Source organism: Chrysochloris asiatica, unplaced genomic scaffold (assembly GCF_000296735.1).
Source record: "Chrysochloris asiatica unplaced genomic scaffold, ChrAsi1.0 scaffold00009, whole genome shotgun sequence".
Classification (NCBI taxonomy): Eukaryota; Metazoa; Chordata; class Mammalia; order Afrosoricida; family Chrysochloridae; genus Chrysochloris; species Chrysochloris asiatica.
The window spans coordinates 1,023,357-1,049,243 of record NW_006408527.1 but is presented as its reverse complement, the minus strand read 5'-3'; the positions used below and the strand labels follow the sequence as shown (position 1 = coordinate 1,049,243).

General features: G+C 38.0%; 1 protein-coding gene across 1 annotated transcript in view; it reads right to left on the bottom strand.

The window, feature by feature from the left end:
* The window catches only part of USH2A (Usher syndrome 2A (autosomal recessive, mild)), a 1,370,557-nt gene that overhangs the window by 414,841 nt on the left and 929,829 nt on the right, over positions 1–25,887 (bottom strand). Inside the window, 3 exon segments of the mRNA XM_006834191.1 lie at positions 2,807–3,364; positions 23,014–23,155; positions 23,719–23,873. Of these exon segments, the coding sequence (XP_006834254.1) occupies positions 2,807–3,364; positions 23,014–23,155; positions 23,719–23,873 (855 nt within the window).

Genomic DNA, 25,887 nt, shown 5'->3' with positions numbered 1-25,887 from the left:
AGAAGTACAATTAAGTGTTCTGGAATACTCATACTTCTCAATGTTGTCCATAGCTTGTCATGATCCACACAATCGAAAGCCTTAGCGTAGTCAATAAAGCACAGGTAAACATCCTTCTGATATTCTCTGACAGTACTTAGCAACATATTCTGTCTAAAGCATAAGCCCCATAGAACCTTAGTTCTGATCTGTGCTATATCCCCAGTGCCAACAAGAGGCACTCTCAAAGATGGTTGATGATATTGTGTTGTTAATATTATGTGTTGATTATATGTGGAATTGTTAATACCATTAACACTTCCCTTCATCCTAACATTTGGACTAGCTGTGTAGTAAATGCTGAATAAATTTCTTAATCATTTTATTAATAATGACTGTCCTTTAAGTTATTCCTCATTTACTTGTGCAATTCTGCCTTTTACATCCTGTATTTTACAAAGAGCAGTCACTGTATTGCTGTCCTATACCTCAGTTTACCACATAAGCTATATCACTGGAACAAATACTTGGGCAAAGTCTTAAGGATTTTTCTGAACATAATTTGAGGCAATGATATTAAAGCACAAATATGTTAATCCTATTTTAATGTTAATTAAATATACATCATGATGATCTAGATTCAGTTAATATTCCTGTTGACACTCTTAGTTGATAACTTTTGATTCCTTAGTTATAAAATGAGAATGAACGAAATGTGTGAATTTTACAAAGGTATTGTTAAGTGCCATCAAGTCTGTTCTGACTTATAGCAACCTTGTATAGGGTTTCTAAGGAGCGGCTGATGAGTTTGAGCTGTGGACCTTGTGGTTCCAACCAGCCTTGAGGTCGTGTGCTTAACCATGGTACCACACTGGGGCTCTCTATAAGTGAGCAAGCAATGTTATTTCATTCCTTGGGAAGGTTTAAAGGGGGGTTAAAAAAAAAAATCAAACAAGGAAATAAAGAAAAGTAAAAAAAAAAAATAAAGCCAGGCAAATTGTGGATAATTTTGATCATGGTTTACGATGACAAATCAAGTAGAATTATGTGTTGCTATTATTCTACTGAAGAGATTTGTGCTTTTTCAACTTTATTGCAGTCAGTAACCCCTCGTTATTAAATCCAGAAAAACATCCATTACGTAGTTTTGCCTTTGTGAGGGGACTATGTTTGCTATGTTGCTTCATAACAATGTGTTGCCAAAGTTTTCCAAAATTACCACAGGTTTTTTTAAAGTAATTTCTAGAATGATTAATAACTCTATGTTTTTGTGTTGTTTTTTTTTTTAATGATTTTCCTTTACTTTGAAAAGCAATTCTTAAGATTTCCTAAAATCATTGCTGATGATGGTGGTTGTGTGCTGTGGAGCTGGTTCCGACTCATAGTGATCCTGAATAGGGTTTCTGAGGGTGTAAATCTTTACAGGAAGAGCAAGCCTCAAATTTCTCCTGTGGAACAGCTAGTGAATTTAAAGTGTTGATTTCATGTTTAGCAGCCCAACACATAACTTGCTCTACTACGGTGGCTCCTAAAAGCACTAGTGGGCTCAAATTCCAACTAGCTGGTTAAGTAGATGGTTCTGACCACAAATCAAACCAACCCAATACACAGAATACACGTTGCACATTATGTACTTAAAATACATTTCCTTTTAGTATTTAATCAACAGAGTTCTATGTACTTTAGCTATTTCTTTTGTTCTAGAAAAAAGATATGTTGCTTTGATCAATTTTATATTAAAGCTAATTGTTGTTAGGTGCCATTAGGTTGGTGCCAACTCATAGCGATAGTGTTTCTGAGGCTGTAAATCTTTACAGGAGCAGAAAGCCTCATATTTCTCCTTAAGAGTGACTGGTGGGTTTAAACTTCTAATCTTGTGGTTAGTAGTCTACTGCTTATCCTACAGCACCGTTGGTGTGCCATTAAAGCTAAGAGACCATTTTTAAAAATAGCCTTTAGTTTATAGGTTAAATGAAATTTCTTCATTAACTTATATTATGTAGCAGCATCCAGCATTTGCTTTAGGTGAGGAGAAGAGAACACACAACAAAGATCCAAATAATCATTTCCACAGAGGAACTTTCCTGTTATGCAAATGCTTTTTGTTTTGTGCTCTGGTGAGCAAGCTACTGTACCAATGCTTTTGGCATTAGTACAAGACTGAATCCATGGAAGCATGTGTGTATTTACACAAAAGAGGCTTTTAAGCTACAAAACTCCCTCCTGTTTGGTTACACTAATTTCCCTTGAATGAAGTTTGTATGCAAGCCAAAACAATGGTAGTTATCCTGTCCTCTAGAGTTCATTCCCAATAGAATGAGGTGAATAATTGAATGCTTTCTAGATAGCTCAGTAATACACTATTTTTATCCCCCACCCCCTATAATTTTGATCCTTCAATCATTAAAACAAAATCTGTATATCAGTAATTGGAATTTTCGTTAATATGCTAATCTATTCCTCAGCATTTCCCCATATCTTCTCATTTTCTGATCTATTTAAATCTGAAGTGGTGGTTAAGCTAAGCATCCCATTGTGGCATTCAAAGTATTTCAGGTGTGTGAGGCAAATGGAAGCATCTCAACAATATAATTAAGGGGATAGTGGGAGAAATGAAAAACTGATACTGAATTTAAGATTGTTTGGGCCAAAGGCCAAAACACAGAACCCAGTATCTCCAGTGAGCGCCTACAACAGCAAATGCATGACTTTTGTCAGTAGATGGCTCTGTTCAACACAGAGTCAGCCCCGGGAAAATTCCAGAGCCTGCAAAAGACACAAAATACTCTTGTCTTACCTTGGCTGCAGTAGGTCCTAGCACATGCACCATGCATGGGTGGCTGTACCACAGCAGTCTGTGAGGGTCTTGCGGTAACTTCTGCCCAATCACTGACATTTGTGCTCATCAGTACTCAGTATTCATATTTTGTTCAAGATCTAAGAGCAGGAGTGTTGTTGATAAACCTCATGGGATGAAGTCTTGGGAAAGCCACCAGGGTAGTAACTTCTTCCTTCCCTTGCGGTCTTCTCTTAACTGTGAAGTTTTCTACTAAACCATTGGGATGGGTGGGGAGTTGCCAAGATATAATCACAGATGTTGGTGTATCAGAGAACAGTTCTGGATTTCGGATACCTTCTGGGGCATCTGGGAATGTCCATACAGTCTGAGACTCTGATGAAAGGGAACATCCTCTTGAAGTACAAGCTTCTATTTGAAACTGGTAGGTGGTGTATGGGTGTAGATGGACCATTGTGCAACTAGAGACATTTCCAGAAGTTTTCAAGTAGAGATGACCATGCTGATAAATGCTATAATGGGTAATAACAACCAACATCATTCTTGAATTCACACCTAGAAGAACTGGAGCATCTATAGGTCCAGGTTCTACAAAACAGAATAAATTCAAGAAGTAATAATAACTCTTGGAAACTTCCAAAGAAACTCCCCAATCTCAATATAGAAGTGTGATTAATGATAACATCTATATACAAACCAAGCCAAACCACTTGATGCTAAAGTGATTCTGACACTTTGTGACCACATATATGTAGAAGAGAACTGCTCCATAGGGTTTTCAAGACTATTATCTTTGGCAGTTGATTGCTAGGCCTTTCTTTAGAGGCAGCTCTGAGTGGGTTACAATTACCAAACTTTTTGTAAGTGATCAAGCACTTAACTGTTTGTGTTACCCAGGGACAACTCTCTTTTAAGGCTATAAAAAGATACTAGATAAAGACCAGTAAATACATAAATTAGTGGCATAAAGGACCATGACTGCTTTGCTTATCAATAGACTGGAAATACACATTGAATATTGTTGTTCTTATGTGACCCATAGTGACTCTGTATAGTTTCCGAGGAGTGGCAAAGAGTAAGTATCCTCTGACCTTGCAGTTCAAACCTACCTTGTGGTCCAAGTGCTCATCCTACAGCAAACTAAAATTGGCATTTTCTTTTTGAAGGTGTCTTAGTCAAAATCAATTTTTTTTCTGTTGATTTTTTAAAAATTTACAGTTGCTAGTTGAAAGTATCTTTTTTTTTTAAGTTTTATTGTGAATTGAGTGATAGTTTACATGGGAGAACATCGGTTTTACACCATAGTTTCATTGCAATGATTACAATCTCCTGATGCATCATCATTCAACAGTATTTGCTTCTATTACTTCTGTTTTTTTTGGGGGGGGTGGGGCAGGGGGGATGTACACCAAAACACTCAGGAATATATAATAATTTAAACAACCAAAGGGCACATTCTGCAAGCCTCCCTCCTGGCTGTCAGCACTCAGTCTTTCTCTTTCCATGAGTCTAAACTACTCAGCTGCTCCCTCTCTCCATGTCCCCATCTCTGTCTCCATCTCTGGTGTCGCTGCTTTTCTGAATAGGGTCCCACATTCCGCTCATGCTATTCTCCCTGGAAGGTCCTAGGGTCCTCTGTTTTGGGACTGTAAGATTAACTACTCCCCCATTTTTGTCACAAAACTTCTACCTTTACAGTGGTGACAGTCATAATTAGTCATGATAACAATTACTCACTATTGAATCATAAGAATCTTATCCCCATCTCTCTTCACAAGAACCAATGAGACAAGATGAAAACTATTCAGTAGGGACTCTACCTTCCGCTGCACATTCTTAAACTAAATTCCTCCTTGAAAACTTGTAAGCCAGTCACTTCGTGCCTTTATCACCCCCTCATTTTAGGTAGCCAATGTTTAAGTTACCTGTCCCTCTCTACACTGTATACAGAGGGGCTGGTTGAATCTTGAGGACTGTTTCAAAACAGAGATATGAAGAGAGATGTATGCACACAAGAGAACATCTGTAACCAAAGTTCTAGTTTCTAACCTATTGTTTCTAGAGCCCCAAGATCTAATTATAATCAATAATACTATCATAACAAACCTGCATATTTTACAGCCCAGTAAAATCCGACAGCATCTCTCATTATATATTCCATATTATGCTGGCTTCTGTTTATCATTCTAATCCATGTTTTGCAATTTATCTACTCCCTGTTAATATTACAGGTGATTTTTTACTGTGACTGTGACAGAAGCTGCCGATTTAGCTCTTTCACCTACTGATAAATAAACAATGCACAGATCTGACCTTTAGGTTAACAGGTTTTATGCTTGCTCCACTCAGCACTCTAACTGATTCAATTATCATAAAGGTTCAGGAGGCTCCATGAATACTGAAAAAGGCCCACCATATGCCTGCATAGGTGTTGTGGAACAGCAAATATTCTGCAGCCCTCCAGAGAAATTCCTTAATTGTAAATAATTTCACCATGCGACACAATCAAGTCACCTTGAATGCAAACCCCTCAGCCTGCGGAGGCAAAGTGTTATTTAAGCTTTACTGGGCTGCGTTAAATTCTGCAATTTGAAGGGCTGTTAAGTTTTTCAATTGAAATTTCATTTAAAATGCAGGTGCTTTTTATTATATTGAGGCTTTACTGCTCTCTAGGTACAAGCAAGAACATGGTGCAATAACACAAATCTGGCTCAATCACTGATCAGTAACAGCTGTAATTCCAGAACATTTAGCATTCTTATAAACCACAGCCTGAAATCTATAAATTGCTACAACAGATCAAGAAAATACTATGTCCCCCTTTCCTGCCCACAGCAATTTTGACATTTATGAGGGTTTTTTTTTTCTGTGAACATTAGATTTTATTGAAAATCTTTAAAAAATAGATATAGTTGGATTTAGTAATTGTTTAAAACACTGTTGATTATGTGAGTGTGTGTGTGTTCAGTGTTAAACCAAAGGCTCACATTTTACATACAACCACTGCTTCACAAAGCCAGTAACTGTGGTGATAGCTGGCTCTATGGGCACATGTTCACACAACAGGATTCATAGATTTGTCACCCATTGACAGTAGAAGCATAATCATTTTTTTGGAGGAAAGATTTTACAGTGCACTAACCCTGAAATCAGGCTATTTCTGACAATTTGGCAATGTGCTCATCCTAAAAGTACAGTGATCTTGCTATGGATCCCATTTTGCATTTTAGTTTGTTGTTACCTTTCTTTTCAAAGGTTTCTTAAAGCCAAGGTAAAATTTCTTACTTCTGCTCTCTGTGATACAGTAGGGATTGTTGCTGTTGTTAACTGCTGTCGAATCAGTTCCGACCCATAGCGACCCTGTTAGGGTTTCCTCGGAGTGACTGATGGGTTTGAACAGCTGACTTTGCAGTTCAAACTGACCTTTTGGTCCTGCGCATTATCCTGCAGCACTATACCAGGACTAGCAATTACTATATTAAAATGGGGACGCAGAGGCTTTCTTATTTATAGTTGTCTAGATTTGCATTTTACACAAATAACAAGTGCAAGTCTTGAAGGTATCAATGTTGCTTGGGAAAACTAAATCCTCTGAGATTTAGGGTTTGTAAAATCAATGGTGGAGATTCAAGTCTTTAATGTCTAACCCTAGCTCACCTTCCTCCCTTCCAAAAAAAGAGAATAAAATCCATTTGAAAATCATAATTTTTTATTGGGGTTTTCACCAGGGTTTTGCATAATTACTCCTTATATGTGAACTATCAAACCATGAGCTTCTTCAGGGAAAAGAAACAACGATGCTGTTTGTTCTCTGTTATTAGGGGATAAGCCTTTCTTTTTCTTCTCCTGCCCAGGAAGATACTATTAAAGGTGAAACATCCGTGATAATGAGATGAACTTGCACTTCAAACCCCCACAGAGCACAGCCTTGCCTTACAGATGATCTGTTATCTTGAGAAAGAAGAGATGTTCAATTTCAATTTCATGATATTTTCCCCTTAAAAGCCAGCATACATTTTATTAGCTTTCCGCTCTAGCCGAGTAGTCTCCCTGCTCTTGTGGCAGGAGTGTCCTCCTACTTGAGTAATTCAGAAGAGGAGGTGCTAGAGGCTTAATTAGCTCCTTTGGCCAGGGAAGTGTTAAAACCTGACTCCTGGCATTCTTTCAATTTAGTGCTTTCAGATGATAAGCGGAATCATCTAATTCTATATACAAATCAACTGGCATGCTTCTGCCTGGTTGAAAGGGTCACCACAATTATGTAAAACATGAGTAATAACTATAATTGGGGTAGTTTGCTAATACAATAAAAAGCTCTGAACATGAGAAAAGTTATTCTCACAGCAGTAGCTATCACTTTCTAAAGTAAGAATTCATGGATGAAATGACATGAAAAAGATGGTTATAAAATTTTAATGGAATGATAAAAGGCAAAAGTCAGCCTCTCAGCTGAATTCTTAAAATCCCTATATATCACAATCAAGTCCTTAACTGTAAAATCAATGTGGAGTATAACATGTTGTCAATGCAGCTGTCACTGGAGGAGAGACTGGCAAGTATGACAGCCACGCAGCTCAGCCAGCCAGTGATGAAAATGCAGCCTTGCGGCCCTCTGTGTGGGTGTAATTGTTTAGAAAACTCCCTCGTGGAGCTGGGAATAGGAGTGTCCTTTCTGTTCAGTTCCCAGATTTGTATTTCAGGTCATTTCATTATAACATTAATAGTGGAAAGCAGTTTCATTTTGGCAAAGGAAATGATCTTTTATGGGATACTATTTTGCTCAACAGCTTCAAAAGTTCAACCTCAACCTGAGAAGAAAGGAATAAAATCATTAGCCGAGGTTGTGTTTGTTTACTTTTATACTCTGAGGTGTACATAGGGGTGGGTGTATGCATGTGTAACACATGTGGATGGCTCACAACTTGAATGTCCATATAACTTTACATGGGTCTTCTACAGTTATTTGTTGCTAGAACTACCCATGATTGTTCCAATTTTCCTGTTGTTATCACTGTTGCCCTGAAGCAAGTTTTTACCATTCTAATTAAAAACTCACTCAAATTATAAGCTCTTTTCAGTAATATCAACTTCATAAATTAATACCCCCTAAATTTTCTAATGAATAAAAAATCAAGGTGGCAAATATATGGCTATATAATTACATAGAGTAATATATTATACACTAATTGTTAATGTAGCCCTTTGATATTCACTACTGATATGTTAGCAGAAGAGTAGAGTGATGGATTCTATCTACTCTTTAATCATGAATTCTTTTATAAATTTATTATTTATATCCTAACTATTTCCCAAAGGCTTTTTGACAGCTCATGATAAAAGATCCAACTGTAATAGGGCCAATAAAATAAAGATAAAGACATATCAGTCTTGGACTGAAGAGGACACAGTAGCTGTACCCCAAAACAAATATTACAATTGGGCACTGTAGTTTGGGACAAAAATGAATTTTCAATTTCTTAAGAAGTGATCAAAGAAGCAATGGGCTGTGTTACATAGATGTTATTAAAAGGAACATCTGAAGACTGTTAGGATATTGGGATTGACAGAATACTATTTGAGTACCTGTAATTAGAGGGACAAATATTAGTGGACTATTTTACTTCAATACCCATAAGGGGGAATGTTTTGACTTCTAGAACTAGATTATATTGTGTGGTCAATGACTGTGAAATCTTCCTTGAAAATTTGGGACAGAAAATAGTATGTTGATGTGAGAATTCAGAACTAGAGGTTATTCATTCAACTCACCTTTTATATCTAAACAAAACTTGTTTTGGTTGCTCCAAATAAACACAATCAACTCCCATAATAACTGAAGATTCAATCGTCTTCTCTTTTGTATGTATGTATTCAATCTTATAAAACTTGAGGTTTCAGGAACATTTATATCATTGCAAAATAAAATAATGCTGAAGATAATTCAAAAGCAGTTGCAACAGTACATCAACAGGGAACTGCCAGAAATGCAAGCCAGATTCGGAAGAGGGTGTGGAATGAAGGATATCATTGCTGATGTCAGACGGAACTTGACTGAAAACCAGAAAGACACTGACCTATGTTTAATTGGGTATGCAAAGGCATTTGACTATGTGGGTCACTACATATTGTGCATAATACTATAATGAATAAGAATTTCTGAGCACTTTATTGTGCTCATGTGGAACCTGTAAATAGATCAAGGAGCAGTTGTTCAAACAGAACAAGGGGATCCTGAATGGTTGGAAATCAAGAGAGGTGTGGGCCAGGGTTCTAGCCTTTACCATACTTATTCAATTTATGCTGAGCAAGTAATCTGGTGTTGGTGAAGAATACTGAATATACCATGGACTCCTAGAAGAATGACCAAATCTGTCTTGGAAGAAGTATAGCTAGAATATTCCTTACAGGCCAAGACAGCAAAACTTTACCTCATGTACTTTGGACATGCTATCAGGAGGTACTATTTCACTGAGAAGGACATCAAGCTTGGTGAAGTAGAAGGTTAGAGAAAAAGAGGACGACCCTCAAAGAGATGGATTGATGCAGTGGTGGTAACAATGGGTACAAGCATAGCAACGTTTGTGAGGATGGTGCAGGACTGGGCAGTGTTTTGTTCTGTAGTATAAAGCTGGGTATAAAGTTCCTATTAAAGAACTGTACACATAATACACACTCAATAAATTTGTAGAAATATAAAAATAGGGTAGCTGCTGTTAAGACTGAAGAGCTGGTATGGCACTGTAGGATTAGCACTGGATTACTAACCACAAGATTGGCAATTCAAACTCACGAGCTGCTCCGAGGAAATCTTATGCTGTTATTATTATTAAGTGATGTCAAGTTGGTTCTGATTTATAGCAGCCATGTACAGGGTTTGAACTGCCAACTTTGCAGTTATCAGTCCACTGCTTACACTATGGTGCCACACCAGGAGTATCAGAAACAGGATTGCACATAACACAACAACAAAAAATGATTTTTTATTATCTAAACTAAAAATTTTATTGTTGTTAAGTGCCATGGATCGATTCTGACTCAAAGTCACCTTGTATAGAGTTTCCAAGGAGCAGCTGGTGAGTTTGAACTGCTGACTTTGCAGTTCAGTGCTTATCCTATAGCACCACAGCAAGCCTCCAAACTAAAAATAGGCAAGCTTTATTTGGATTGTTTACCAAATTTGGAAGAACAGTGTGTTTTGTGTCCCCAAAGGATCAAGAGCTCAAGAGAAAAGTTGCAACAAGGTGGGTACAATTTTATATTAATCCATCCTTTCAAAGGATTTTCTGTATGTTATTTTTATCTTGAGTACATTCCATTTAATCATAGGATGGATATAAAACTAAAAATTTAAGATAATCATCAAAGAATGGAATAGACTTGAAATTCGTCCAATGGACTAACGGAACATGTAAACATTAGTCTCCATGACTTTGAGACCAGAAGAAATAGAAAGTATCCAGCAACCACTACCAACTGCTCTGAAAGGGATCACGTTAGAATGTCCCAGATAGAAGGACAGAATATGTGGAATAAAACTCAAAATTATAAAAAAAAAAACACACAAAAAAAAGGCTTACCTGAGACTATGGTCCTCAACCACCATTCAGGTCTAGAAGTGAACTCACTGTTAAGGCCCAACTTACAACCAAGCAGTAGATACACATATAGGAGGAACAACAACATTAGTAAGGCCCACTCACCATGAATGACAGAACAGCCAACCATTCAAAACCAAAAGGGCACCATTTACCTAAGGACAGTGTTGAGAAGGTATGGGAGGGTTGGTGGAACTGACATAGAAATCACAGGGAGGAAGTTGGGGTAACTGTTGTCGCATGGAAGGAATTACAATCATTAAGATGAAACAAAGGGCATGATTTGTTTAATGTAAAACTGATGATCTTGTCTGTAAGCCTTCACTCAATTCAAAATAAAAAGTTTTTTTTTTTTTTTTAATCATCAATATGTTTAAAAATAATCCAGAAGATACAAGAATTTGGGGGAAATATCAATTCAACAGAAAATAAAGTTTATAGTGGCATTCATGAAGAGCTATTTCACCCTCAAAATAACATTCTGATTTCAGAATATATATTACTTTTGATGATGGATCTTCTGTACTATGTAAAATACACACCTGTATCCCTGTTTGAAAGGCTAAGCATGTCAGTATCAGGGGTTAATATTTAAGATAATTAGAAAAGGTATTTGGAATTAATAAAGAAAAAATAATCTTGCAGAACCACTAAAAGTTTTTTGTTTATATTTATTCATTAACTAAAATAAGCTCTATTGACATAAATATGTTCCAACCTCATATTAAATTGTTCCTATTTTTCTCTTTGATAGAACACTCTTATCTTAAGGATGCAGGTTGAGACTTTAAATTCTACAAAATACTACTCATAAAAAGATGTTTTCAATGCATTGTTAGCTTTAAATTTTAAATATTCTTAAGGGCACAAATGTACCTATTAAATTATTTGGAAATTCTACTGTAGAATTACCAATTTATCAGATTTCATAGCACATTTTTACTTCCTTTCCCTGTCACAAGGCTTCAAAGTGTTTTATTTTTATTACAGGTTTTGAGACAAAGGACAAGATCAATTGTTTCACATTAAAAATTTTCATTTTCTCTATCTCCCCTTCATTTTGAAATTACACAGTTTTTGACTAGCAGAGAGTTCTCTAATTCATTATCCTAGCCTAGACAGCTAAAGTTGAATCAGACGGTCAGTCAGCTTGCCAAGGAGAAGAATGAGGGTCATTTTGGAATTTCACTTCCCTGTATTTGTCCACAGAGTCCTGGTGTGGTACTATAGGATAAGCATTGGGCTGCTAACCACAAGGCCACAGGTTCAAATCCACCAGCAGCTCCTCAGAAACTCCATACTGTGTCGCTCTGAGGAGGAAACGACTTGACAGCACTTAACAAGAACAATGGATTGGTCTATCTCATCCTCCTTGTCTCATGCTCAGAGTTTAGTATCACTATCGGCTCTGGTAGTGTAGTGGTTACAAATTGGGCTGCAAATTAGGTTATAAAAGGTCAGCAGTTTGAAACTACCAGCTGCTCTGTGAGAGAAAGATGAGGCTTTCTGCTCCCGAAAACATTTACAGCCTCGGAAACCCTGTTCAGGATCGCTATGGGTCGGAATCGACTTGACGGCATTTAACAATAACAACAATCAGAACACCCTAAATTTCCCCTTTCACTCCATATGTCATGTGTCTGTAAACAAGTCTTATAGCAATTGCTTTTACTACTTTCTGAACCAATGGTGATAAAGTTTGAAATTTGGTGTGAAAGTAAAGTTGGCTTTCAATCATCCTTATTCCTTCCTTTTCTCTAGGAAGGCTTTCTTGACACCCAATGTTGAGGTAAATGCTCTTCCTCTAGATTTCCTAGCTCTGCATACTCTATCATTAGTTTTACTTAGCTGTCCGTCTTGCTAGACTATAGAGCTATCAAGGGGAAGACAGTGTCATACTCCTTCTAACAAAAGCCACATAATGTCTCTTCTAGTGCATGCTATTATACATACTTGGTAACCAGTTAGGTATTTGCTTGGTTGCATTTTTGTGAATTTCTAGATCAGACGCATCTTTGAATCAGTACATTGACTAAAATTGTTTAGGGACCTGCTTGATACCAAATCTTCTATTAGTCACTGAGCATACAAAGATAGGTCTTGAGCAGTTATGATTCAAAAGGTATTACTGATCATGTACAAATAAAATCAAACCAAAGTTCTAAGAGTGCAGTGACAATGGAAGGCTACGAAGAGGAGGTGACATTTGAGCTGCTGCTTGATGAATTTCAACAGGCAACAAAAGAGGAACATGTATTTGGTGTGAGATCTAGATTTTAATTAACATTGCCTTGTCTTTCTTTCTTATTCTGGAAGAAGCTTTATTCCTTTGTAACTACTATGAAATCTTCAAAGAAGGCAGAGATGGCCCAAGATGGCAGCTTAGACATATATACTTTATCTCCATACAGAAGAAACACAGGAGAAACCAAGTGAAACAGATACAGATGACAGACTTGGAACGCTGAGCAGCAAATGGAAGGATGAAGAATTAGACTGAACACCGAACAGAAAGTAAAACTGGATGAAAGCAGCAAACAAGGAGACTTATGGATCAGAGAGGGCCTGCCAGCTGGCTCGGTGCAATGCAGCCATCTTGCAGCATTTCCGGTGAAGACCACAGTGAGGCATATCAACAAAATTCCCCATAGGAGACAGAGATAACTATGTAAACCAATTTAGAGTGAAACAAGGTGGACATAACACGAACCACATTTAAAGAAGGATAGTGTAAGAAGGTGGGCAAAAGCTCCAGGGATGCAGGCAACCACAGAGCAGGGAGGGAGCCAGAAAACAAAGACAGAACAACTTACCAGCAGAGGCCCTTGGTCATTTGGGTTGAAGGCACTGAAAGATGGTGGGATTCATGGAGTAGTAGTTGGAGACAACTGGGCTCTGGCCAGCCCCAAAACCACTGGTTTTTTTTTTAATGTTTTATTGTGAATTATGTGATAATTACATGGGAGAACAGTAGCTTTACATTCATCCTATCGTATATCATTTCATTGCCATGGTTACAATCCCCTCCATGCATCATCAACCAACCAAAGGTTATACCTGGTATGCCTGCCCCCCGGTCAAAACCACTGTATTTTGTCAGGGCCAAGCCTTGATTTCTGGCTGCACTCAGTGGGGAGTGTTCTGGTGGTCACACCAGTGACCAAAAGAGTACACTACCCGACTCTCCCTAACATTTTAGTGACAGCAGTATGCCTCTCACCCTGCTACACCCATGACTAGTGATGACTGCCCACCCTGCCACTGAAGACCAGAAGCACACACCTCCTCCACCACCACAATCTAGCAATCCATAGCACATACACCAGCAACCAGCTGCCCCACACCTCTAGTGAATAATGCACATGCCCTACCTTCCCACCCTGGTACCCCACCACTCGGCCATCAGCAGTGCCTACTCCTGCACCACCAGATCAATGGATGGTATCACACAAGCATTGCCCGCTGCACCTACGCTGACCCAATGATCAGTGGTGTGTCTTGTTGTCAACCGCCACTTTGATGCCCCAGTTATAAGTGCCATGTACTTCTGTGCTGCCCACTTGGTGACCAGAGGTGCAAGCCCACACCCCAACATGAGAACTGATAATGTGAGCTCCTATGTCATCTGTCTAGAGACCTGTGACTGGTGTACATGTACAGATTGGTATAACAACAACAAAACAGTGAGCATGGCAAGACTTGATCTCACATACTTTGGACATGTTATAAGGGAAAGACATTATACTTGGTAAGTAGTGGGTAAGTGGGAAAAATGAAGACATGTTATGAGATGGATTGACACAGGTGCTACAGCAATGTGCTCATAACAGTAATAATTGTGAGAATAGTGGAGGATTGGCAACGTTTTGCTCACTTTTACACAGAATCATTGAATTGGGACTGACTTGATGGCACCTAAAAACAACAATGATTATGAAAAGTAAGAAATCAATATACACACAGAAAGAAAAACATTCTTTGGTGTTTACGTGGGATGTGAAAGAGAGGGAGGGGCTTAGCTTTCTAAATAGTAGACACTTGCTATTTTTGGTCATGGAAAAGGTAGTACCAATTATAGTTTTATTCTACACAACTTAACCAAGATAAATGAAGACACTATGAAGTACACATAAAAAAGGGATAACTTTTATAAATGCTCTAACATATATAATTTTGCAACAACTGTAATAACAACCAAAAAAAAATGTGTGTGGCATAGAAAGGCATATGTGAGTGCATGCAAGTATAGGTGTACCTGTAGGCACATGTACATACATGGTGCTGCGTGCAGTATGTATATACACATACATAATATAGCATAAGGGAGAACAGTTACAAAGACTTCCTAGACATAACCAAACATCTTGAAGGATTGGTTTGTCAGGTTAAAAGGCTTAGCTTAGGACAAAAGTCATATAGAATAACTTAGTCAATTGGCATAACATAGTTCATAAAGTTGATGTTCTTCACAGTGAGTAGCAGCTAGGGTCTTAAAAGCTTGAGAGCAGTCATCTAAGATGCAACTATTGGTCTCTATTCATGTGGAATAAAAGACTATGATGGAAACCAAAGACTGAAAGGAAAAAACCGAAGAAAGAGCCCACATGAGCCATGTCTTCTTTGGAAGAACAAGATGGTGCCCAGCTACCACTAGCAAAATTTTGGCCAGGGAAACAAGAGCAGGTCCTGGATATAATAGGAAGAAAATGTAAACAAAACTCAAATTCCTAAAAAGGTCATTCCTACTAGACTCATAGAGACTAGAGGGACTATTGCCCTAAGATACTTTCTGAACTTGGCATTGAAGCCCCTCCTGGAGGACATCTTTCCACCAAATAATAGATTCACTTATAAAATGATATAATTCATGAGTAATGTGTCCCTTAAACAACTATATTGGAACAAAGGGTCAACATGTATCCAAAAGCAAAGCTAGTGAGACAAGGAGGGGAAGTTGAGCTAGATCAGTGAAAACATAACAAAACAGAATACAAATACTGAGAATGTGGACACTTTGTAAAAACTGTAACCCGTATCATGGAACAATTTGTATAAAAAGAGTTAAATTGGAAGCTAATTTACTGTGTAAATTTTAACCTAAACATAATAAATTAAAAAAAAAAAAAAAAAAGAATCAAGTCTGCTGAGGAATTAAGTACATCCAGGAACCCAAATGTCACAATAATGCTCCTCACTGCCCCATCCTTTCTTCCCAGTGCAATTATACATGAGGAAAAAATTAAGTTGTGCTTTAACTTAGTAGTACTTAAGTTGCACTGCACAGTAATACAATATACCTTTCTACGTCTTAGTATACTCTAGTCAAAAATGATAAACAGTCTGTTAGCAAAGTAATGAACATACAAAAACCTAACTAAATTCCTGGCAGTGAGGGGGAATGGAGTCTATTACTTGTACTTATTTATGCCTCTTAGATTAGTGCTTAAAATATAAAGGAGGAATTTTTACCTATGAAATTGAGGACATGGTCACATCTTTAAAGATTTTTAAAAAAATTTCTGGTAACTAAATTGTCTTCTCTATTGACAATTCTGGACCTTTTTTTTTTTTTTAAGAATTAAGCAAATGATTTTTAGAAAACGATTTCATTAGTTTGATCTGACTGCTTGCTTATGCCATATATGTCAGTCATAAAATGACTGAAATAATCAGGTATGTTTCAGTCTTGTTACCTGAAAACTCTTGAGAGAAACAGCTTAAATGGTTCTTAGTAATCTGGGTAATCCAAATTTTGAAGCAAAGCATGTTATTTTATATTTGACACAGTAGAAAAAATAGTATGCTCACATTTATACTGAAATTGGCAGAAACACCCCTTTCCCGGCAACTATAATTTCTACATATGCACACTATACAGAAAATATTTGCACAAAATAGAGGGGAAATAATCTAATCAGGTGTAAAGGTTATACTTGGTTGAAAGATGTCTGAAATTTCAGCTGCTAGGTCTTCATTTTATTAATCACACACTCCCAAATCTAACACGGTTTAATGTATTTTTGCAAGATAAAGACAAGACAAGTGCTTCTATTACGAGCCGCCAAGAAAAAATAAATAAATAAGAACTCACATGTTGTTTGTATTTATCTAGTTGCAAATAGCTGAACAGTACACTGACCAAGTTGGTTAGAACCACCATCTTTTATTAACACACATTTAACAAGATTTAAAATATTCATAGGAAAGGTGTATTATTATTATTTGGCATCAGCACATGAGATTTTTAAAAATGCATGGAACTGTATATTGGTGGCACACAGATGTAAATGACAAATTATTTGAAAAAAAATCTATTAAAATTCCTCACAGCCTTTTTTTTCTATCCCTGAGAACGTCTCTTTGTACTCAGGCATGTGTGTCTCTGGCTGCAGCTCATTTCCTGCCTAGATGTCTCCTATGGTTTCAGCTGTGCCACAGATTGGGGACAATCACGGTCTTGAACTATCAAGCTACAAATATTGCCATGGGTGCCTTGTTTAGGCATAGAGAAGTACTGAGGCTGTGGTGGATGTAGAAAGGTGCCTAGTGATTGCGTGAAATTCAAATGTGGGCATAAGGTCACGTTTCTGTTTCAATCTGTAAGATGATATGTGAAATTTCTATTTTGGAAATTGCACTTTGGGAGCTGCCGGTATTGGTCTGGATCAAGTATAAAGTGCAACTTTGGCATGGAGCTGTCAATATGGGTGGTTTTATACACAATACTTTGAAGTCTTGACAGAAAAACTGCTTGTGCCCAGTGCCAATCATTCAGTCTTTGTCAACTCAATTGCACAGCCTCTTAGAGATGGCATCCGTCTCCACTGACACCCAAAATATAGAGCACACTGTCTCTATATTTGTCTGTCTCAGGGGTGAGTCTGTGCTGGTAACTTCACTGTCTGGCTCCTGGATAATGTAAATGACTGCAAAGTATGCAGACAGAGCACAGGAAGTAGGAGTTTGAGGGAAAGTCTTTAAATAAAGGAGTCCCTGGGAGATACAAATGGCTAATGTACTCTGGTGCTAAATGTAAGGTTAGAAGTTCAAATCTACCCAGAGATAACTTCGAAAAAAAGGTCTGGAGATCTATTTCTGAACAATTAGCTCCTCAAAACTCTACTGAGCACAATTCTTCTCTGACAAAAGGGAGTCACTGTGAATTTACTTGATAGCAACTTGTTTTATTAAATACAAGTGAGGGCTGGGTTTCTCGAGTTGATACAGCCTATGTAATCTAGTGACTCAAATTTGACAAAGATGAAGGGTTAATACTGCTTACCTCAAATCCAAAATAACAAACCAAACCCGCTGCCATCAGCTTCATTCTCAATGCTGTAAATCTTGATGGGAAGACAGCCTCATCTTTCTTCTGAGTAGCAGCTCATGGATTGGAACTGCTGATCATGGGGCTAGCAGTCCAGTGCTTATCCTACAGTGTCACCGTGGCACAAATCCAGGATCCTCAAAATACAAAAATAACTGTGGCTTTGGGCATGAAAATCCTAATCACATACAGTCTCGTCTGTAAGAAATTCTTTAGGTCCCTGGGTGACTCAAATGGTTAACTGCTTGACTACTAGCCCAGAGGTTGGCAATCTGAACCCACTTATAGTGGTGCTGTGGGTTAATGGGCTGGACTGTAAAGCCAGACTGAACCACAAGGCAGGTGATTCAAGCTCACCAGCTGCTCCTTGGAAACCCTTGACAGTGTCACTATGGGTCGGAACCGACTCGACGGCACTTTACAACAACAACAACAGAGGTACGCTGGAATACACGCTTGGTTATCTGCTTCTCGAAGATCATGTCCTGTGGAACCCTATAAAGCACACAGGGCTCACCGTGACTCAAAAGCAACCCTATGGAAACTAACAACAAGAACACTTCCTTTTATGATAGGTTGGGATGAGAGGCAAGTTGCTCAAGGGATGCTGTGCTAATTGGTGTTTTGGACTTTAAGTGTTGCCATTTTGCCTGTAGGTAAGAGGAGATGGTCCTCATACAATAAGATTTGTGGTAAGACTACTACTGAGGAATGAATATTGTGGGTTCCAAAATTAGGAGAGCCTTTCCAGCTGTTTCAACCTGGCATTCTATGGAGCCATCACTTCTGCTCAGCTGAATCATTATTTTTAAGTAACCTTTGTTGAGTACCACTAAACATGCTGTCATAGCTAAGTAGGAAATCCAAAATTTATATTCAGTGGGGCATTAATGCTTGCTGGACCTCAAGTGCTGTTTATTACACAGTTTATCAGATGATACCTTGAGATCAAATGATTAGCTTTATCCCTGGAAAGTACCCAACTCACTCCCAGGGAGTAAGTCGGGCATTCTGGAAGAAAAGGTTAAATTTTACATATTATTTTTCTATATTAATTTAAAAAAAAAAAAGAAGCTTTATAAAAACTAAAAAGTTTTATTTATGTCGCATTGGATGCCTTGTCTTTGCAAAATAGTATAATTAACAATATTGTAGAAATATAACAATTTGAGGCCTTCTGCTCTCAAAGATTTACATCCATGGAAACTCTACCCTATATAGGGACACTATGAGCCAGAACTGACTAAACAGCACTTAACAATAGCAATAATTTAATATGTAATTCATACTATTTATAATATTACGTCTTTTGATTAGTACTCAGCCTTTTGAAAGTCACGCAGAACCTCAACGGCTGTAGAGGTAACATGACAATTAACCAATAGAGCAACAACATCTAAGAAGTTCCGAATTAAAGGTTTTGACAAAATTCACCCTAAAACCTTATTAAATTTATTCATGAGCATCAAAAGATTTCATCAAAAGTGTAAAAAGGGAGTCCACAGAATGGGAAAATTTTTTTGCAACGACATTATCAGACAAGGGACTAATCTCTAAAATCTACAGGAAAATACAACACCTCTACAAGAAAAAGACAAATAGCCCAATTAAAAACTGAACAGACACTTCACCAAGGATGACATTTGGGCAGCCAATAAATATATGAACAAATGTTCACGATCATTAGCCATTAGAGAGATGCAAATCAAAACAACAATGAGATATCATCTCATATCAGCAATAACAGTGAAGTTCAAAAAAGCAGAGGACAATAAATGCTGGCGAGGATCCAGAGAGACTAGGACCCTCCTACATTGCTGGTGGGAATGCAAAATGGTCCAATCACTCTGGAAAACAGTATGGCACATCCTCATAAAGTTGGAAATAGAAAGACCTTTTGAACCAGAAATTCCTATACTTGGTATATAGTCACAAATAATATGAGCCAGAAAACAAGTAGATATATGGACACAGTGTTTGCCATAGCGTTATTCACAATAGCAAAAAGAAGGTGAAAGCCTAAGTGCCCATCAATGAAAGAATGAACAAACAAATTTTGGTACATACATACAATGGAATACTATGCTATCTTGAAGAACAATGACTAAGCTCCAAAACACTTCAGAACATGGATGAAACTTGAGGACATTATACTGAGTGAAACTAGTCCCAAAAGGACAAATATTGCATAACACCATTATTGTAAAAGCTTAAAAAAAGAAGTCCCTAGTAAAAGAAAGAAATTCTTTATTGGTTACCAGGGGCAGGAGGGAGGGGACAGTAAGACACAGGTTAGGGGATAGTCACAGCATAGCTTGGGTGATAAGGAGGGTGATATCCAAGGAAGGGGAGGGCAATACACAAGAAGGGGGCAAGGAGTGGAAGAACAAGGAAGATATGGGAACACTTAAGTAGGTTTTCATTGGCTAAATGGGATAGAGGTAAGTAGTGATATATACTCAACTTTGGAACAACAGGGCTCTGTGATACAGAGATCGAGGCCTAGTCTGAATTGTTAAAAGAGGGGAAATAATGTTAAGGTGCTTGACTCTCTTGTGGACATTGGTTTCCCTAGCCTACTATTGTAAAATAGACATTTGAGTGGGATAGAAAGGAATATTGGGAAATATAGAAAGTTTGTACACCTGTCTTCTGCCTATAACTGATTGGAATACCTAAAATGGGTTCTAGAACTTGCCCAGTGAAACAGGCTTCTTGTGGAACCTTGTAGAGTATAGGGTCTTAGATGGAATCCTGAGCCCCATCCAGAACATTCTGAAACAGGACATTCCCACTTGAAAGGACATGCATACCAACATGAAGCAGAAAGAAGGTACGTCTTGAAAGAAAGACCAGTAGGGGGAAAGAAAAAAAGCCACACTGACTATTAGAAGAACAAGCAAGCTGTTTGCATGGGAACCATCAAGGCAAGACATCAAGGCCCTTTAGGATAAACCCCCTTCTAAGACTGAAACTCAAAGGGAACACATGAGCAGGTTTATAAGCTCACTGGTGACTGTGTTAGTCTACTTGTGAGTGTAAGTGGGGGAAACGCAGCGATGAAGACATGGGCTGAGTTTGACCATGTTCCATAGACTCCTGTTGACCTTGAGATAAAAGAGAGAAGAGGAAGGACTGGTTGGTCTGAAGTTTGGGAAGACTTGGGAACTCCTGAGCCCATGGACATTGACCTAGCCACTGGACTACAGCAGAAAATGAAGTGTCAGCTGATATGAAGTGAAGGGAGGCATGCAAGAATGCCCAAACTTGCAGATAGTACCCATTTGTCTTAACTTGGAGGATTTGATGATGAGAACTCGACTAGAGGAAGATAAAGAAATTTGATACAGGAAGCAAGTGTAAATTCCTATAATTTGATGACCTTGACCTATACTTATGGAGGTAGTAGCTCAAAATACCAAGAGGGAAGGAGCCTTCACATCAAGGATCAAGCCTACTACTCAGTACACACAGTTGATAGGGACTGGCAACATAGACATTGGCTACCTAAAATGAGGAGGAAGGGGCCTCTAAAGGTACAAAGTGACTGGCTTACAAGTTTTCAAGAAGGAGTTTAGTTTCAGAGAATGCGGGAGAAGGTAGAATTCCCACTGAATAGTTTTCATTTTGTCTAGATGGGTCTGGTGAAGGGGGAGAGGGATAGTATTCTTTTGATTCTATAATAAATAATTTTTATCATGACTAATTGCGATTGTCACAACTTTAAAGGTAGAAGTTGTGTAACAAAAAGGGGAGAGTAGTTAATCTTACATTCCAGGAACAGAGAACCCTAGGACCATCAGGAGGAAAGAGGATGAGTGGGACGTGGAATCCTACCCAAAGAAGCAGTGACACCAGAGACAGAGGCAGACGTAATGACATGGAGAGATAGAGCATCTGATTAGCAGTGTAGTGGTTACGAATCGGGCTGCTAACCTCAAGGTAGGCAGTTCGAAACTACAAGCAGTTCCGCAGGAGAAAGATGAGGCGGTCTGCTTCTGTAAAGATTTACAACCTCGGAAACCCTGTGTAGGGTCACTATGAGTCGGAACTGACTTCATGGTACTTAACAACAACAACACAACATGGAAACTGAAAAGCTGTGTGCTGGTGGCCAGGAGGCAGGCTTGCAGAATGTGCTCTCTTATCGATTCTATATTCCTGTGTGTTTTTGTGTACATATAAAATAAAATAAAAAACAAAGAGGGAACAAAAGCCAACATGTTAACTAATGACACATAGAGTGAATTGTAATCATTGCAATGAAACAAAATACGATAGGATGAGTGCAAAACCAATATTCTGCCATGTACACTATCACTGAGTTCACAATAAAAGCCTTTTTTAAAAAAGATAAAAGCCGATTTAATCAAAGATGCAGTGTCTCCATTTCCTTTTTGTATCTTGATTCAATTTCCAAATTAAATTTTAAAAAAGTATATTTCCAGATATGTTTTTGTAGAAGTAATTTGTGCAAAAACAAGTATTATGGTTATACATTTATTTTACATACCTAACTTTGTAAAGGAATCCTAGTGTGGCACTATAAGATAAGCACTGGTCTGCTAATCATAAGGTTGGCAGTTCAAACCCACCCACCACTCCTTGGAAACCCTGTACAGAGTCAGAAACAACTTGATGGTACATAATGACACACAAAAGCCTTGGGAGTCATATATATGCAAATATAACTTTTCAACTACAATCCAGAAATTTCTGTTTATTGGATGAATAAAGCAATTCCAATCTATCCTTTGTAATACATGCAGAATTATTGTTATCGGATTGTACTCTATTTTTAAGGCTGGCTTCCAGGGTCAATAAAAAGTACAAGGGGACCTGTTGCCAGGAAATTGACTAAGGGGGTTTAAAAAAGTTTATGGAAAAATGAAATGAAAAGAAAATGGAATTTTTCCACAAAATTTTGAAGCCCCCTTATAAGCACTTCTACGCATCTTCATGAAATAAGGTCTATATTTCACCTTCTATCTGCCAGATTTCCTCTAAAACAGCAGATACCATAACGTTTGGTAATAGACCCGGAAATGGCATTCTCCTGCAGCGTACCTACATGCACCTTGAATGGGGCCATATCATAATTTATTACAAATTACTTCTTCCTATCTGCAAGCTCATTCCTCCAGACCTCCAAGTTCACATTTTTCTTCTGTCTGGTGATTTCTTCCCTGCACTCAGAAAAGATCACTGTGCTAAAGATCAAGAGAGGATCTCTTCTTTGCTTTGAAAAAAGTGAAGATGTTTTAGACTCCCAAATGCAGAAGACATTTGAGCATTGTATTGTTTGGAGCACTTACTGTCTTCTTTGGTTATGAATGGAATCCAAGAGCTATGAGCACTGCCAAATCCATTGGAGGCAACCAGCCGAAACTTATACACTGTGTACGGTTGGAGATCTCTCACTTCATAGCTTAATGATGCAGAAGGACTGGAAAATAACTTATTTGGGGAAGAGAATGCTAATTAAGAAGTTTCAGACATTCAAAGAGATAAAAAGACAACCAAAATCTCATTGCAAAGGTTTTTCAGAGAATGTCAAGATATATTTAAGTGCTTCAATTTTGTGTTGTCAAATAGTACCTCGTTTAATATAAGTGGCCATTTGGCTGAGAGTCTGTAACCTTGCATTTATACAAGATACAAGCTGTCGTATTGAGACTGATTGTTAAGTGGAATTTGTGTAGGTATTGTAACTTTGTAGACGCACATCATGCAGTCTTCTGTTAGACTCAAGTGTATCTCTGCTTTATTCAATATATTTTTTCCGAAAACGTAAATATCAACAAATCTTGTTTTAGATACTACATAAATTTTTAACAACAGATATTCCTGTAAGACAATTAATCTTTTCTTAGGTTGTTTTGTTGTTTGTTTGAATTTTAAAAGGCAACCTTATTTTCTGTAAATGAGAATTGACCTGTTCTTCAATTATTAAGGTAATAAAAATTAGGTCTCCATTGTACACTTGGATAAAAGATAACAGGATGGGCAAAATGGAATGCTCACTCTAGCAATCCATGGTTGTAGCGGCCAGTTCTCATCTGGAGTTGGTATCTGGGAGAGCCGGGAGCGTTGTTATGAACTGGTGTAGACCAGACAACCTGAAGACTGGTTGGAGCGGCAGATGAAAGCCTTGGAGGCAGGACGCCATCTGGAGCTGTCGACAACCACAGATGAATTAGAGCAGAGAAAACTGTGGAGAACATATGCTGAAAGGAATTGAAATGCTCCATATACTGGAAAAACTGTTCCTCCGGATCAACAACAATGCTAAACATAGTCCATTTAATTTAACATTTTCCTTCCTGAACTCCTGTACTTCCTGATTGTTCATTTCAACACAATTACATTAATATTTCAGTCTTAAAAACCAGCCCCTGAACAGCAAGACAAATTAATATGCAGCACATTCCACCTGTCCTTCTGCTTACCTAATTGAAAACAGGTAGGGGATTTAGTGAAGCAAATATGAAAGTACCTTTTGAAATTAACTCTTTGTTCAACAGACCAAGCAAATTAATATTGAAATAGGCCCATTTTATTTTCTCCTCATCTGTATTAGCCATGGGCATCTTAATCATGATAGCACACATAAAGCAAAGGAAAATGGTAATTCAGAGGTAGAATTTCTCATCTTCCACTCTGGACACCCAGGTCTAATTCCCAGCCAGTGTACTCTACTACCAGAGACTAGCATGTCACTGTGAGGTTGGAGAGGTTTCAGTGGAGTGTCTAGACTAAAACAGGCTTTGAAGACAAACCTGGTGATCTGCTTCCCCCAGATACAGAATGATCTGAGTTTGTTGTGTTGAGGTGCCTTCGAGAGGACTCTATGGTAACTAACAACAACACAGAAAGCAACGTGTTCTTGTTTGCTTCTTTTTTCTTAAGGAAGGGAAGTTTGGTGAAATTGAGTATTTCTAAGAGATGAATACAGTATTGGCTAAAAATAGTACATTCCAGCCTTAATTCTCACCCACACAAATATGAAGACTATACTCCTCAAAGGAAATCTGTTGGCACAGTGGATTAAGCACTGGTCTGCTAACCAAAATGTCAATGCTTTGAGGACACAAGCTATTCCACAGAAGAAAGGTGTGGCATTTTACAGCCTTGGAAATGCTGAGGGGCAGTTCTGTTCTGTTAGTTGTTGTTGTAAAGTGCCATCGAGTCGGTTCTGACACATAGCGACCCTGTACAGGGTTTCTGAGGAGTGGCTGGTGAGCTTAAACTGATGACCTTGTTGTTCAAACCCATTTTGCAGTCTAGCGCATTAACCCTCAGTGCCACATCACTACTCTAGGATCACTAAAAGTCTGTATTGATTTGATGGCAATGGTTTGGGTATGGTTTTTGTAATATACTTTATGTATATTTAGCTGCTGGTATGGTGCTGTGGGTTAATACACTGGATTACAAGGTCAGTTTGAACTACAAGGTTGGCGGTTCAAGCTTACTAGCCACTCCTTAGAAACCCTATCAGGGTTGCTATGGGTTGGAACCGACTCGACAGCACTTAACAACAACCCAGTGTGGTGCTGTAGGTTAATGACCAATGCAAAATGGGTTGGGTCTGCAAGATTGGAGGTTCAAGCTCACTAACTGCACCTCAGAAACCCTATATAGGGTCTCTATGGGTTGGAACTGACTCAATAGCACTTCTTGCTATCATATTGTAAAATATGTTACAAATTGGGGCATATTTGTTAATTTTCCTAGTCTAGTTGAACCTCTATCCTGAATTCAGCATAACTCTTTAATACAATCGACCAAAGAAATACATTTGAAAGTTCTATAAGGGCGGTGGCTCCATACAATAAATACTGGGCTATGAACCATAGGTTGGTGGTTGAGTCCACCAACAGCTCCACAGGAAAAAGGCTTTCTGCTTCTGTGAAGATTTAAAGGTTCGGAAACCCTATACATGATCACTTGTGAGTCAGAACCGACTCCACGACACTTAAAAAACAATAGGGCTTAACAGTAATAAAATGAAACTAAACCTCATTCTAATTTTTTTTAATTAACATGATGACTGGCTATTGAATACCCTTTATAACTGGCATATCTTGAATAAATAGATAATATCAGCATTTGATCCAAAACTATTATCACAGTTTAGACACTATAAAGCATACTATTAAATTAAATAAAGTTTAAAAATTTTAGGG